The sequence below is a fragment of the Equus asinus genome, chromosome 28, assembly GCF_041296235.1.
Source record: "Equus asinus isolate D_3611 breed Donkey chromosome 28, EquAss-T2T_v2, whole genome shotgun sequence".
NCBI lineage: Eukaryota > Metazoa > Chordata > Mammalia > Perissodactyla > Equidae > Equus > Equus asinus.
Genome location: NC_091817.1, coordinates 32,166,183 through 32,181,726, shown reverse-complemented (window position 1 = coordinate 32,181,726; position 15,544 = coordinate 32,166,183). Strand labels below are relative to the sequence as shown.

The window sequence follows — 15,544 nt, the reverse complement described above, 5'->3', positions numbered from 1 at the left end:
CTGATTCTGATTTTTGGAGGGGTGCCCAATCTGAAACTGTGGGATGAAAATTTATGGGAAAGAAAATAAGGAAGTAGGACCAGAAGAAGATCAGTCAGATTCAGTCAACCAATCATCCATGTGTTTATTTAATGTGTTGAATGCCTGTGGTGCTTAAGAAAACCAGATGCGCTCATGTATGTTTTCAAATTTAATTCCTGTAACAACTCAATGAAGTAGGAACCGTCTACTTTACATTTGAGGAATCTGAGCCTCAGAGAACTTAAGCACGCCCTGTATCACACATCCAGTAAGTTGTAGATTCAATCCCTGTTCGTCTGGTTTCAGGTAAACTATTCTTTCCCTACCCTTTTGCATTTATAATGCTGAAATTCTCAAACATTGATTTAAATTGAGAAAACACTTTATCTTATAGATGAAATATAAGGAGAAAGAATACAGACAAGCATGGAAAGTGAGGACACAAAGAAAATACAAGGTGAGAAATTCATGGATCATAAACAGTCATGCACTGCTTAACAACGTTTTGGGCAACTACAGACCACATATATGACAATGGTCCCATAAGATTCGTACCATGTAGCCCAGGTGTGTAGTAGGCTATACTGTCTAGGTTTGTGTAAGTTCACTCTATGATGTTTGCACAGCAATGACATCGCCTAATGATGCATTTTTCAGATATATCCCCGTCGCTAAGTGACATATAACTGTATCTGGAATTAGTTTTATAATATATTTGTGGGATATACTGCAGATTATCTGACAGGATCCAGGAAATGAAAGAATCATTCAGCAATTTATATAAATATTTTTTGTGTACGTACACTGTGCCTGTCACACTGACTTCAGAAAGCTGACATTCTAATAGAAAAAGGCGTGCTGATAATTAGAATACCATATGATAACTGGTTTATTGGAGGTATGTACAAGAACAGTGAGAACTTGAGAGAACCACTATCAAAGTATACCTGGAAGTACAGATTTCAGAGTTGTCATTAGAAAGATGGAAATTAAATCCATGGGCATGGAGATTAACCAGACAGGAAATATATAAAAAGGAAAGGATAGGGAATAGTGTTCTTTAATGCATACCGTTACATAAGGCTTTGGCTGAGGAAGAGGGCCCTCAAAAGACAGAAAAATTCAGAAAGGTGAATGGAGAGTCAGGAATGTGATATTTTGGAAATTAGCCTTAAGAATGCTTCATCAGAAAGAGTGCTTGAGAGCATTAGTGTCAAATGTCCACAGATGATGACTGAGTTATCCACTGGATTTTGCATTTAGGAGGTCATTTGTTTTATTAACAGTACATTTAATAAACTTCAGCCAGATTGCAGTATGTTGAGGTATGGTTGGGAAATAAGAATCTGAAGACAATATGAAATAGCTTACTCGTCTTAAAAGCTTGACTGAAGATATACGGCAGTAGCTAGAGGGAGGTTGTAATGTTAACAGGTTCTTATAAGGGGCATAGAGACAAGGGAATATATGAAGAGTGAATGGGCATTCTGGAGAAGAAGATGAAGAAACTAGAGAGAGGATAATCGTAGACGCCCCTCTCAGACCATTTCTCGCACTACGGAAATTACCTACATCCTTTTCTGTCTCCATCACCAGATTATGAGTTCTTGGAATCAGAATCCTGTCGGGTACAGAGTGGATGCGTAGTAGGCATTCAGTAAAGATTTGTCAAAAGAATAGAGTTTTAAGGAGGTCATGAACCTATAATAGTGTCTTTTGAGTTGCCTGTGAGAGAAATCCAACTCAAACCAGTTCAAGCAAAAAAGGAAATGTATCAGTTCTTACAGCTGGGAAACAGAGTTGTGAGGAAGAGTTCTCCAAAGAAACCGCAAGGAGGAGGGAAATCATTCTGGACAGGAAAAACCCCCACCAAACTATAGTAGTTGTAGTCACTAAAGGGTCCCAGAACACGGGTGAATGGATTAACCATGAACAGGAAGGGAGCTGGATACCTGTTCTGATATTGCAGAGGAAGAGATAAGAATGGGTGTGGCTGTAGATATTTTGTAGGAAGTCTGTACTGTAGAAAGTGTTTCGGGAATTCTGTCAGGCCTAACTAATCTGTGTCTTTTTGACTGAGGGTTTATTCTGGTGTTTGTAATCTGCTTTGCCCAGAGAGCAAGGCAAGCCAGAGATGCCAGGTAATTAATGACCCTTTCCCTGGGAGCAGCCCTAAGCAAATGACCGATGGGAGTTGATGGATAAATACTCTTCACCTTCTGGCAGGGATGACTCTGAGACACATGGCTCTACCCTGGCTTCTAGAGTTTCCCAGTAGGATTAAGCTCTAGTTACCCATAATAATAACTTTCTTTTGTCTGTCTTCCCTTTCCTATTTTACCTTCTTAAAAAAGTGCTTGTGCTCAAGTCCCTGTCTCGTGGTCTACTTCTGGAGAAACCCAAATTAAAACATAAAATGGAAGAGAGTGAGATGTGGGGCTGGGGTTGGACATTTGAAGAGAGCTGAAGATTTAGAATAGCCTTTGAGGAAAATGGGAGGCAAAGCAGAAGGGAGTGGGAGATAGAGCTGACCTTGGATGGGATTACTAAGTAGAGTCAGGGGCTGTAACTTGGAATGCATACAAGATATTTGTAAGGTATAACTGCTTAAATTTTTTTCCCTTTAACAGTGCCCAAATTTGAGCTGAAAAAACAAAGAAAGGAAAGTGTTTCTGAGTCTTGATTAAGATTATAAGATATGTTTATTGGAAAGACTAGGAGTCAAAGGAATCCTAGCAAGATAATCGGTGAGGTGATGAATCCTGGCATCTGGGATGAATAGGGAAGGAAGTGAAATGAGAAGTCTTGGAGAACTTAAAGGAATTAGAGATCTTAGGGGTCAAGGAGTAAATATAAGAATAAGGAAGTAAGACAATTGAAAGAATTAGGGGAAATATTCAAAAAGTAAAATAATAGAGTTGAAAATATCAGTGATAGAGCTGTTTTTGACTAATGACAAGGGTCCAAAGTTTGGCCTTGGAAGTGACTAGCCAAATTTACGTACATTTTGAAATTTGGAAAGGAGAGGGACTCTCTGTTTCCCGACATCCATGTCAGTCACCCAAAAGAACTGTGATAGGGGCTGCTTTGGTCATTTGGTCAACTGCAAAGCATACTAGTAATTTGGTTTTTTATATATAATAACTTTATTAAGATATAATTAACATACCACACAATTTGCCCATTTAAAATATATAATTCACTTGTTTTTAGTGTATTCACAGTATTGTGCAACCATCACTGCAGTCAATTTTAGAACATTTTCATCACCCCCCAAGGAACTCCATTCTCTTTAGCAGTCACCACCCCCCGCACCCCTCCCCCCTTCCCCCACCCCCCTGCAACCCTAGGCACACTAATCTATTTTCTGTCTCTAGATTTGCCTATTCTGGACATTTCATACAAATGAAATCATATAATATGTGGGCTTTTGTGACTGACTTCTTTCACTTAGCATAATGTTTTTAAGGATCATCTATCTTGTATCAGTATTTTCATTCCTTTTTGTCACTGAGTAATATTTCATTGAATGGAAATATCATTTTATTTATCCATTCAAGAGTTGATGGACATTTGAGTTTCCACTGTTTGGCCATTATGAATAATCCTGCTATGAACGTTCACGTATAAGTTTTTGTATGGACATATGTTTTCATTTCTCTTAGGTATATACCTAGGAGTGGAATTGCTGAGTCTATGGTAAATTTATGCTTAACCTTTTGAGGAACTGCTAGACTGTTTGCCAAAGTGGCTGTACTATTTTACATTCCTACGACAATGTATAAGGGCTCTACTTTCTCAAAATCCTTGGTCAACACTTGTTATAGATTGTCTTTTTGATTGTAGCCATCCTAGTGGATGTGAAGTGCTATCTAATTGTGGTTTGGGTTTGTATTTCCCTAATGACTAATGATGCTGAGCATCTTTTCTTATACTTACTGACCATTTGTATATCTTCTTTGGGGAAATGTCTATTCAAATCCCTTGTGTGGTTTTTTTATTTACATTTAAAATTTCTTTTGTCTTTATTGTGCTATATAACATACATAAAGTACATGCACACACACACACACACACACACACTCACCCCATTTAGATAAAGCCCAGGTTAAGAAATAGAACATTGCTACCACCCAAAGGCCTCCAGTGGACTCCTATTCAATTACAGCCTTATTGCTACCTACTAGAAGTAACTCTATCCTGACTTTTTTTATAATAATTTCCTTGCATTTAAAAAATTTTACCATCTGTGGGTACGTTTCTAAATAAAATATTTTTCTGTTGTGAACTCTGTTTGAATGGAATCATACTTTATGAATTTTGTTGTTTCTTGCCTCTTTTGCTCAATGTTGTTGTTTATGAGCTTTGTCCATGTCATGGCATGTAGTTGAGTTCATTCATTTTCATTACTCTATAGTAGTGCTCCATTGTATACTAAATCACACCTAAAAAAGCCAATTCTAATGTTGGTGGACGTTTGGATTGTTTCCAGTTTGGGCCTATTGTAGAAAATGCTTTTATGAACATACTTATGGATGTATTTTGGTGTTCATGTGCTCAGATTTTTTTTTAATTGAGGTAACATTGTTTATAATAATGTTTATAACATTATATAAATTTCAGATGTACATCATTATATTTCGATTTCTGTGTAGATTACATCATGTTCACCACCCAAAGACTAGTTACAATCCATCACCACACACATATGCCTAATCACCCCTTTTGCCCTTCCTCCTCCCTCCTTCCCCTCTGGTAACCACCAATGCAATCGCTGTCTCTATGTGATTGTTTGTTGTTGTTTTTATCGTCTACTTATGAGTGAGATCATATGGTATTTGACTTTCTCCCTCTACCTTATTTTACTTAGCATAATACTCTCGAGATCCATTTATGTTGTCACAAATGGCCAGATTTCATCGTTTCTTATTGCTGAGTAGTGTTCCATTGTGTGTATATACCACATATTCTTTATCCCTTCATCCCTTGATGGGCACCTAGCTTGCTTCCAAGACTTAGCTATTGTGAATAATGCTTCAGTGAACATAGGGGTGCATGTATCTTTACGTATTCGTGTTTTCGTATTGTTTGGATGAATACCCAGCAGTGGAATAGCTGGATCGTATGGTAGTTAGTCTTAATTTTTGAGGAATCTCCATACTGTTTTCCATAGTCGCTGCACCAGTTTGCACTCACACCAGCAGTGTATGGGAGTTCCCTTCTCTCCACATCCTCTCCAACACTTATTTCCTGTCTTGTTAACCATAGCCATTCTGATGGGAGTGAGGCGATATCTCCTACATGACACTAAAAAGCTTCTGCATAGCAAAGGAAACCATCAACAGAATGAAAAGACGACCTCACAATTGGGAGAAAATATTTGCAAACCATACAGCTGATGAGGGGTTAATATCCAAAATATATAAAGAACTCATACATCTCAACAACAAAAAAACTAAAAACCGAATTAAAAAATGAGCAAAAGATCTGAACAGACATTTCGCCAAAGAAGATATACGGATGGCCAGCAGGCACATGAAAAGATGTTCAGTATCATGAACTATCAGGGAAATGCAAATCAAAACTACAATGAGCTATCACTTCACTCCCATTAGAATGGCTATAATTAACAAGACAGGAAACTACAAGTGTTGCAGAGGATGTGTGTGATTTTTAATTGGATTTTTTTTTATTATTGAGTTTTAAGAGTTCTTTCTGAACACAATGCCTTATTGGATATCTGATTTGCAGATATTTTCTTCCAGTCTGTGAGTTTTCTTTTCACATGCTTGATGATATTTTTTGAAGCTCAAAAATTTTCAGTTTTAAGTCCAATTTATTCATTTTTTATTGCTTGTGCTTTTATGGTATACTTCAGTTTTTACTGGCTTGCTTATTTTCTTAAGGAATTATTTAAGGGACTAAGTTGCATAGCCTGGAGAAGATAAAACCAAGTTGTAGATGTCAGTGGGTGCTTTAGCTGGGAAGGGAGGGATTATGATAGGAAATGTCAAAGTACGAGAGGGGAGTACAGAAGGAAATAAGAGGAGTATGTAGGGACGTTTCTTGCACTCTGCACTTGTGCCTAGAATTGGAAATCACCATGCCCCATCAAAAATCCTCTTTGGCATGTTATTGATGATGAGAGGCTTATTGATATCCATACAGTCAAACTTTACGGTTTCTATTAATGTAGAACATGACCAATAAGTGTTTGCTGTTGCTCCGAGACAACTTAATGATAACCTTTGTACTGTGGTTTTTCACTAACAAATTGAGTCATGAATTATTTCATTGCCAGTTGAATTTCTTTCAAGAGGAAGACTATTGATTCATAATAGATTTTAGTTTTTTTAGTGTGCTCCTCTATATTTTTATGTCCTCCCTTCATCCTGTATCTTTGAGAACTTTAAATGTTAATTCACGCATATGTCAAAGTCTATATACAATTTTATTTAAATCCTTAAAAGCAAGATAAGAAATTTTTTAAAGTCTCTGGTAAAGAATTTTATAGGAAAATGACCATCTATTGTTTTCCTTTTTAGCTGCAAATAAGTATTTAAAGTTTATATTTTGATAAGTTTTGACATATGTATATACCTATGCAAACACTGGCACAATCAAGGTATGAACATATCCTCATGCTCTTTTTTAATACCTCTCTCCTATCCCTTTCCGGACTCCCCTTCCCCAAGCAACCACTGATCTGCCTTCTGTTACTATAGTCTACTTTGCATTTTTTCAGTATATGGAATCACATAGTATGTACTCCCTTTTTGTTTGGTTTCTTTCACTCAGCATAATTATTTTGGGATTAATCCATGTTGTGGCATATATCAATAGGTAATTCTTTTTTATTGCTAAGTACTATTCCATTGTATGGTTATACCACAATTTCTTTATTCATTCATCTGTTGATGGACCTTTTAGTTGTTTACAGTTTTTGGCTATTACGTAGAATGCTGCCATGAACATTTGTGTATGAGTCTTTGTATGGACATATATCTTGTTTCTTTTGGGTAAATGCTTAGGAGTGGAATGGCTAGATCAAATGGTAGGTATATGTTTAACAACTTATGAAACTGCTGAACTTTCAAAGTGGTTCTACCATTTTATCTTTCCACCAGCAGTATATGAGAGTTCCAATTCCTTTATATCCTCGCCAACATTTGTTATGGTCAGTCTTTTAAATTTTAGTCATTCTAGTGGGAATGTAATGGTATCCCCTTATGATTTTAATCTGCATTTCCCTAATGATTAATGATGTTAAGCAGCTTTTTGTGTGCTTATTTGCTATCTGTATATCTTTTTTGTTGAAGTATCTGTTCAAATCTTTTGCCCATTGTTTTATTGAGTAGTTTGTCCTCTTATTGTTGAGTTTTGAGAGGCCTATATATTTTCTGCATGTGCATGTGCTTTGCAGAGATTTTCTCTCAGTTTGTGGCTTGTCTTTTTACACTTCAGAAAATACTATTAAGAGAATGAAGTTTTAAATTTTGATGAAGTCCAATTTATTCTTTTTTTCCCCCTACAGATTGTGCTATTAGTGTTGTGTCCAAGAAATCTTCACCTAACCCAAGGTTGCAAAGATGTTCTCCTATGTTATCATTTAAAAATTTTATAGTTTTAGATTTTACATTTAGGTTTGCAATCCATTTTGAGTTAATGTTTGTCTAGCGTGAAGTATGGATTCAAATATTGTTTTATTATGTTTCTGAATACGGATATGTAGTTTTTCTAGCACCATTTGTTGAAAAGACTATTCTTTTCCCTCTGCATTGCCTTTTTACCTTTGTAAAAGATCAGCTATTCATATATGTATGGGTTTATTTTTGGACTGTATTCTGTTTCACTGATCTATTTGTCTATGTTGATGCCAATATTATGCTCTTTTGATTACTATAGCTTTATAATAAGCCTTCAGTTCAGGTAGTGTTAGTCTTCCAGCTTTATTCTTTTTCAGAATTGTTTGGCTATTCTAGGTCCTTTGTATTTCCATATGAATTTTGGAATCAGCTTATCAATTTCTACCAAAAAAGCCTGTTGTGTTTTCATTGAATCTAGAGATCAATTTGGGGAGAATTGACATCTTTTTTTTTTTTTTTTTTTAAGATTTTATTTTTCCTTTTTCTCCCCAAAGCCCCCTGGTACATAGTTGTATACTTTTAGTTGTGAGTCCTTCTAGTTGTGGCATGTGGGATGCTGCCTCAGCATGGCTTGATGAGTGGTGCCATGTCTACGTCCAGGATCCCAACCGATGAAACCCCGGGCTGCCAAAGCGGAGTGTGCAAACTTAACCACTCAGCCACAGTGCCGGCCCCAAGAATTGACATCTTAACAATTAGTCTTCCAACCCATTATTTCCCTTTATTTCAATCTTCTTTAATATCTCTCAGCAGTATTTTTTTTTTTTTGAGGACGCTTAGCCCTGAGCTAACTTCTGCTGCCAATCCTCCTCTTTTTGCTGAGGAAGACTGGCCCTGAGCTAACATCCATGCCCATCTTCCTCTACTTTATATGTGGGATGCCTGCCACAGCATGGCTTGCCAAGCGGTGCCATGTCTGTACCTGGGATCCCAACCAGTGAACCCTGGGCCGCCAAAGTGGAACGTGCACACTTAACGGCTGCACCCCCCGGCCGGCCCCTCTCAGCAGTATTTTTTAGTTTTCAGTGTACATGTTGTTCATATCATTTGTCATATTTATCCCTAAGTATTTCATATTTTTGATGCTATTGTAAATGACATTGTTTTTAAATTTCAATTTCCAATTGTTTATTGCTAATATATTACTGATTTTTGTATGTTAAATGGATATGCTAAAATTTTACTATACTCGCTTATTAGTTCTAGTAGCTGTTTTGTAGATTCCATCAGATATCTACGCAGAAGATCATGTCACATGTGAATGCAGATAGTTTTCCTGTTTTCTTTCCAACTTGGATGACTTTTATTTCTTTTTTCTTAACCGATGGCACTGGCTAGGTTCTCCAATACAATGTTAAGCATTTCTTTGTTCCTGATCTTAGGGAGAAAGAATTCAGTTTTTCCCTGTTAAGTATAATGTTCAGTGTAGGTTTTTTTTTTTTTTGTAGGTATACTTTGTCAGGTTGAGGAGATTCCCTTCTATTACAAGTTTGCTGAATTTTTTTTTTTTGATCAGAAATGAATGTTGGATTTTAATCAATTGCTTTTTCTACATCTATTGAGATGACCATATGATTTTCCTTTTTAATTTGTAGCATTACAGTGATTGATTTTTCAAATCTTAAGCCAACTCTGCTTTCCTGGGATAAACCGTCTAGGTCGTGATGTACTGTTATTTTAATATATCCTTGGATTCAATTTGCTAACATTGTTTAGACTTTTTGCATGTATATTCATGAGGGATATTGGTCTGTAGTTTTCTTTTTTTCTTTCTAATGGCTTTGGTTTTAGTATAACGATTATGCCAACCTCATTGAATAAGTTGGGAAGTATTCCTTCTCTCCAAACTTTGGGATCAGTTTCTGTAGAACTGATACTATTTCTTCCTTAAGTGTTTGGAAGAATTTACAAATGAAGTCATTTGAATCTGAAGTTTTCTTTGCAGGAATATTCTCTGGATTTCAATTTCTTTCATAGATATAGGACTATTCAGGTTATCTGTTTCTTCTTGAGTGAGTTTTGGTAATTTCTGTCTTTCAAGCAATTTCTCCATTTCACTTAAGTCATTGAATCTGTAGGTATGAAGTACGTAACATAAAGTAGGTATGTACATCACCATTATTGTCTTTTGAATATCTATAGAATCTGTGGTGATGCCATCTCTCTCATTCTGATATTGGTAATATGTATCTTTGCTCCTTTTTTCCTGATTAGTTTCACTAGAGGTTTATTGGTTTTATTGATCTTCTCAATGAGACAGCCTGTTGTTTTTTTGTTTTCTATCTCACTGATTTCAGCCTTGATCTTTATAATTCTCTTTCTTCTACTTACTTCAGGTTTAATTTACCCTTTTTCTAGTTTCTTAAGGTGGAAGCTGAGGTCCTTGTTTTTGAGACCTTAATTCTTTTCTAATTTAGACGTTTAATGTTATAAATTCTCTCCTAAATACTGCTTTAATAGCATTCCACAAATTCTGACATGTTGTATTTTCATTTCATTCGGTTCATTTCTAAATGGCAGATATTTAAACCAGTGTAGCTTTATTTAAAGAGAATAATATTTGGCTTTTTCTATTCATATATTTCATGCAAGGGGAAAACCAAGTAATTATAAGTTCTTTTATTTAAAGAACGTGTTTCTTTTATATATCTTTATTGTTTGTTAGATTATAAAAGTAATATACACTTATTATTTGAAAAGAAAACTTTACAAAGATATGTATTTAGAAAGTGAAATTTAAGTGGTTAGTTTTTGAAAGAAAACATTCAGTTTAAAATAATGAAACTTTTGTTCTTTAGAAATGAAGACTGACCTGAACTTATTATTGGAGTGTCTAAAGTATCAAATGGACAACCCTTTTTCACAAAAGGAAGCTTTGGTCACTATTCATTCAATTTGTCACCAGAACAGTAAGACATGATAATGAATTTTTATCTGTGGTTCTAGTTCTTGAGTATTGCGATATGTGAAATGTGCCTAGTTCTTTGTCTTCCACTCAGTTACTCTACATGTTATATTACTGTGTTCATGTGATTTATTTTATCTATAAAAGAATAATCCAAATAAATATCATTTCTGTTTTGTTTTCTCTGCACACCCTACAGGTAATGCAGGTGTTTATTTTAGGGAAATTGGTGGTTTGACATTTGTAAAAGATCTTGCAAAGTCAAGTGAACATAACGTGGTAAAAGAAGCAGCCTTGTATACATTAGGAACTGTTGCAGAACAAAATGGTAAAATACTAAAACTTTATTTTGTGTTTTCCTTCACATTGTGTTATACTTTAACAAACTACTAAAAAATAATTTTAGAATGAAATTCATTTTTTTACATGTCTGGATAGATTTATCCAGGTACTTTATTTATTTATTTAAATTAATGCATGCTAGAGATTTTATTTAACATTAATTTGTGAAGGAATAAGTAAAATGTTACGACTGTGTCAAAATTAGTGGCAAAACAATATAGGCATTTAGGAATGCTGAAATGGATTTATAAATAGGCATATAACTGGCCAGTATTTGCAGGGCAAAAATCAATTGCATTCCGCTGGCCAAAATGTTTTGCATTTCTATGAACAAGAATAACTTGCATTACTATCAGTTTTATATAATTTACAGAGTTGTAAAATAGCCCAAAGACTGTGAAAGGCCCAGATAATCTAGAAGGGTGTGCTACACAGGACGTTTAGTAATCATTTTCATCCATTTCAAAATCTTTCACAATTTTTCTTGCTATTAATTGGAAATGTTTTTTTAATTTTATCTTTTACTATGCTTAACCATTTTTCTTTTTGCCATGCAAAAGTTTTTTTTATTTTTATGAAAATAAAATTCATCAATCTTTCCCCTTTTTGCTTCTGGATTTTGAGTCATAGGAAAGTTTTCCATACTCTCAGGTTATAGGCAATCCACCCACGTTTTCTTTTGGTACTTGTATGGTTTTATGATTTAGTTTTACATTTCCTGTCCTTTTTGAACTTTCCTGGGTTATGGTATGATGAATGGCTCCACTTCTATCTTTTTTTATATGGTAATCCGACTATCCTAACACTTCTTTTTAATTTATTTTTCTGTTATATTTATTATGTTGATACGCATTAGTTGTTTCCTGTTCTTACGCTTATTAAAAAGTAGGTTTGTTTCACATTGATTTGAGATACTGCCATTATCACTTAATGAATTTTAATATGTGGTGGTGTACCTCTGGTTTTTTAATTCTGTTCATTGTCTCTATATCCAGGTAATTAAATCAAAAGATAAAGATAACTTACAACCATCTTGTGTGTGGGTAAATATATTTTGGGTATAGAAATTGTTGTTGGCAAAAATATTTTCTGTAGTATACCTGAAATGAGATTGAATCTAAACCATTGTTTGTCAAACAACTTTATATTCTTATCTTTTCATCCATTAAGTATATCTTCATCATTTGTTAAGAACCAAGCTCTGTGCTAGGCATTGGTAATAAGTAAGATGTAGTCCTTCCCTTTGAGAGAGAGTCTAATATCTAATAGCTGGTTCTGCACACTGGATAAAATGGTAATTATATCCCTATATTCAAATTACTTGAAAAAAAATTCTGTTTATTGCATGATTATCACACACAAAAAACCCCACTGTCAGGTATCATTTTTGCTTTTTGAAAACGTATCTTTATTTGTAGAAAAGTCTTAAAACAATAGGACAGTTATCATTTGTATCTGTTTTCTAAAGCAGTTTTATGACTTTTCTTGAATTTTTCTCTTGCTGTGTTTTGTTACTAACCTATTCTCTTCAAATTTTTTTGTTATATTTTATTTTTTGTTAGGTTTTTATTGGAAATTCCATGAGATTGTGATACATGTTTTAGAGCCTAGATTGAGTACTGCTTAAGATATTGCTTCTTTCGTCTACTAATTTACTAAGCACACATCAATTTGTCAGAAATTTTGTTGTATGGCTAATAAATGTCAAATGAAATGAGATCTGGTTAAGAACCATTCTGTCTGGCAACTTTATATTTTGTTCAGCATATCGTAAAACTTGTTTGTGCTAATACATAGAAATTAAAATTATATTTTTATATTTCAGTTTACTGTCAGCAGACTTTGTGCACTTCAGAATTGTTTGAAGACTTAGCTTGGTTCTTATCTGATAATGATTCAAACACAAATTTGAAAAGAATGTCTGTTTATGTTATTTTGGTTCTAGTTTCAAATAATAGTAAGTACATTTTCTTATGTTGTAGAAACATTTTAAAAAATAATAAACTGGAACAGTCAATATTAATCCTTTTATTCTAAGCTTTATATCAGTGTCTTTTTTAATGTTACTAATTTCTGAGAACTACTAGCTTTAAAGAAAAGAGAATTAATAGCATACATTTAATTGTTTGATTGAAATTTGTTAATTTTAGGAAATAGTAAAGTGATTTGTACTATTTAATTAACATTGAAAAGGAACAGCTTTAAAGCAAAAGAGAGTCATTTAATGAATTAATTTGGTTGATTTTTCCAGTGAATTGGCCAGTTAGTTACAGTGTTTACTGTATCAGCCAGCAATAGCTTTAAATTTCATATAGCTCTTAGCTAGATTTGGGTTTTTTTTTTTTAGCTTTTAGTTTGGAATAATTTTAGATTTACAGAAAAGTTGCAAAGAGAGTACAGAGTGTTCCTGTATACCTATTGCCCAGGCAAAGTTTATTTTTAAACGTTGCTTTATGTATGTCTTCAGATTGGTAAAAATTTTATAAGCATTTAAAACACTTCTAGATTTTATTTTTCTATTTTGAATTTATGTTTTTCTGTTTTGGAACATACTTTGGTATTGTAACACAGAACCATGCAAAACAAGTGTTTTATAATTTTTAGAGGAAATTTTAATACTATCATTTTCTAAACATCGGTAAATGTATTTTCCGTAATAATCTTGATGACAGATTTTTATCCACTATAATTCTTATACTTTGTAATGCTTTAAAGCAATTTAAAAGTTACTTATTGAAAATACTACTTAAATGTCATTTTCCATTTCTGCAAAATTATTTCTAAATAAAAATCATATTCATGTAAAGTATGACTATTTTTTTAAGGGACTGGACAAACGCTTGTGAGAGAAACAGGTTGTATAACAATTCTGTCACAGTTGTTCAGGTAAGCAAATATAAATTTCTTGTTATTAATTATTTATTACTTAAGACCTTAACACATTTGTATTAATTTGCTTCCTTTTCTTTTTAATCTAATAGGACAGCTCTTTCAAAATATGAATTGAATTTGTCAGATAAAAATGTTTTCCAGAGTTATCAGTTGTGGTCTTCAGTGTGTAGTACTCTATGTGTCTGTGTCAACAATCCTCAAAATGGTAATTATCTCAAATATTTAAAGGTAAAAATAAAGACAAAAACAAATGAAAGCTGACATTTTCCAAATATATTAAGGCATGATTGACTTTGTCTACTTTCAGATGAGAATCAAATGCTTTGCTGTTCACTTTTCCCACATGCTAATGACTGGCTAATCAATTGCATGAAACCTGAGATAATTCGCCCTATTTGCTCATTTATTGGACTTACTCTTGCAAATAACAGTAAGTATTTATTATTCTCTAGGTTATACTTGAAGAAAAATATTTCAAAGCATAACAAAACTTGTTGAATTAATTATTGAATTAATTAAATTAATGGATTGATTTTATTACGGTGACTTGGGTCATTTTGGATGCATTTGGACTATTGCAGATAGGAAAATCTTAAAAGTAGATATTGTTAGGAAGATAGTGGGAAGATGGTGGCAGCGTAGTTTTGAATTTCCCCAGATACCCTCACAAAACAGAATAGCTGGATAAGCAAACTAAAAACCCACAGATTGTGTTCTTTGACTACATAGAATTAAATTAGAAATAAGTAAAAATAAAACATCTATAAAAGCCCTAAATATCTGGAAATTAAACAGGCCAGTACTAAAGAAAGCAAGCTAAAACAAAAAAATACAAACCTGTCAGTCAAAGAATAAATCATAAAGGAAATTAGAAATATTTTTACTGAATGATAATGAAAATACAACTTAAAAAAACTGTGGAATGCTCCAAAAGCAGTGTTTATAGGGAAATTTATAGCATTAAGGCTTGCTTAAGAAAAGAAGAAAGCTCTCAAATCAGTTATGTTAGTTTCCACCTAAGAAACTAGAAAACAAAGCAATTTGAACTCAAAGTAAACATAAGAAAGGAAATAATAAAGAGATCAGAAAAAGAAAAAATGAAATAGAAAAAGAACAGAATAGAGAAAATTCAATGAAACCAAAAGCTAGTTCTTTAAAAAGGTCAATAAAATGGATCCTTCAACCAGACTAATCACAAAATAGAGAAGACCTAAATTATCAACATTGGGAATGAGAGGTGACATCACTATAGATCTTAACAGATATTAAAAGGATAATAAAGGAATAGTAGAAAACTTTATGCCACTAAATTTGACAACTTATCTGAATTGGGCAGATGCTTTGAAAGACACAAACTACCAAATCTCATTCAAGAAGAAATAGATTACCTGAATGTTCCTGTATTATTAAAGAAATCAAATTTGTAGTTTAAAACCTTAACACAGAGGAAATTCCAGGCTCTTATGGCTTCACTGGTGAATTCTACCAAACATTTAAGGAGAAAAAAATAAAACTCTCCATTAATTATTCCAGGAAATAGAAGTGCAAGAAACACTTCCCAACACGTTTTATAAGCATTACTCCCAGACTACAACTAGAAAAAGGCAATACAAGAAAACTATAGGCCAAAGTCCTGTATGATCATAGATGCAGAAACCCGTAGCAATATGTTAACAAATCAAATGAAGCAATATATAGAAAGGATAATACATTATGACCAAGTGGCATTTATCCTAGA

The 15,544-nt window shown here is 33.6% G+C and overlaps 1 protein-coding gene across 12 annotated transcripts in view; it reads left to right on the top strand.

Annotated features, from left to right (window-relative positions):
- The window catches only part of TERB1 (telomere repeat binding bouquet formation protein 1), a 44,543-nt gene that overhangs the window by 2,706 nt on the left and 26,293 nt on the right, over positions 1-15,544 (top strand). For 10 of the 12 annotated variants that reach the window (XM_070500596.1, XM_044761156.2, XM_070500597.1 and 7 more), the window contains 7 exons: positions 416-478; positions 10,466-10,576; positions 10,772-10,900; positions 12,740-12,871; positions 13,740-13,800; positions 13,896-14,011; positions 14,114-14,236. In XM_070500596.1, coding sequence (XP_070356697.1) covers positions 448-478; positions 10,466-10,576; positions 10,772-10,900; positions 12,740-12,871; positions 13,740-13,800; positions 13,896-14,011; positions 14,114-14,236 — 703 coding nt within the window. In that variant the 5' untranslated portion in view covers positions 416-447. The remainder of the gene's footprint in view (positions 1-415; positions 479-10,465; positions 10,577-10,771; positions 10,901-12,739; positions 12,872-13,739; positions 13,801-13,895; positions 14,012-14,113; positions 14,237-15,544) is intronic. The other 2 variants (XM_044761161.2, XM_014854598.3) reach the window with 1 other exon arrangement.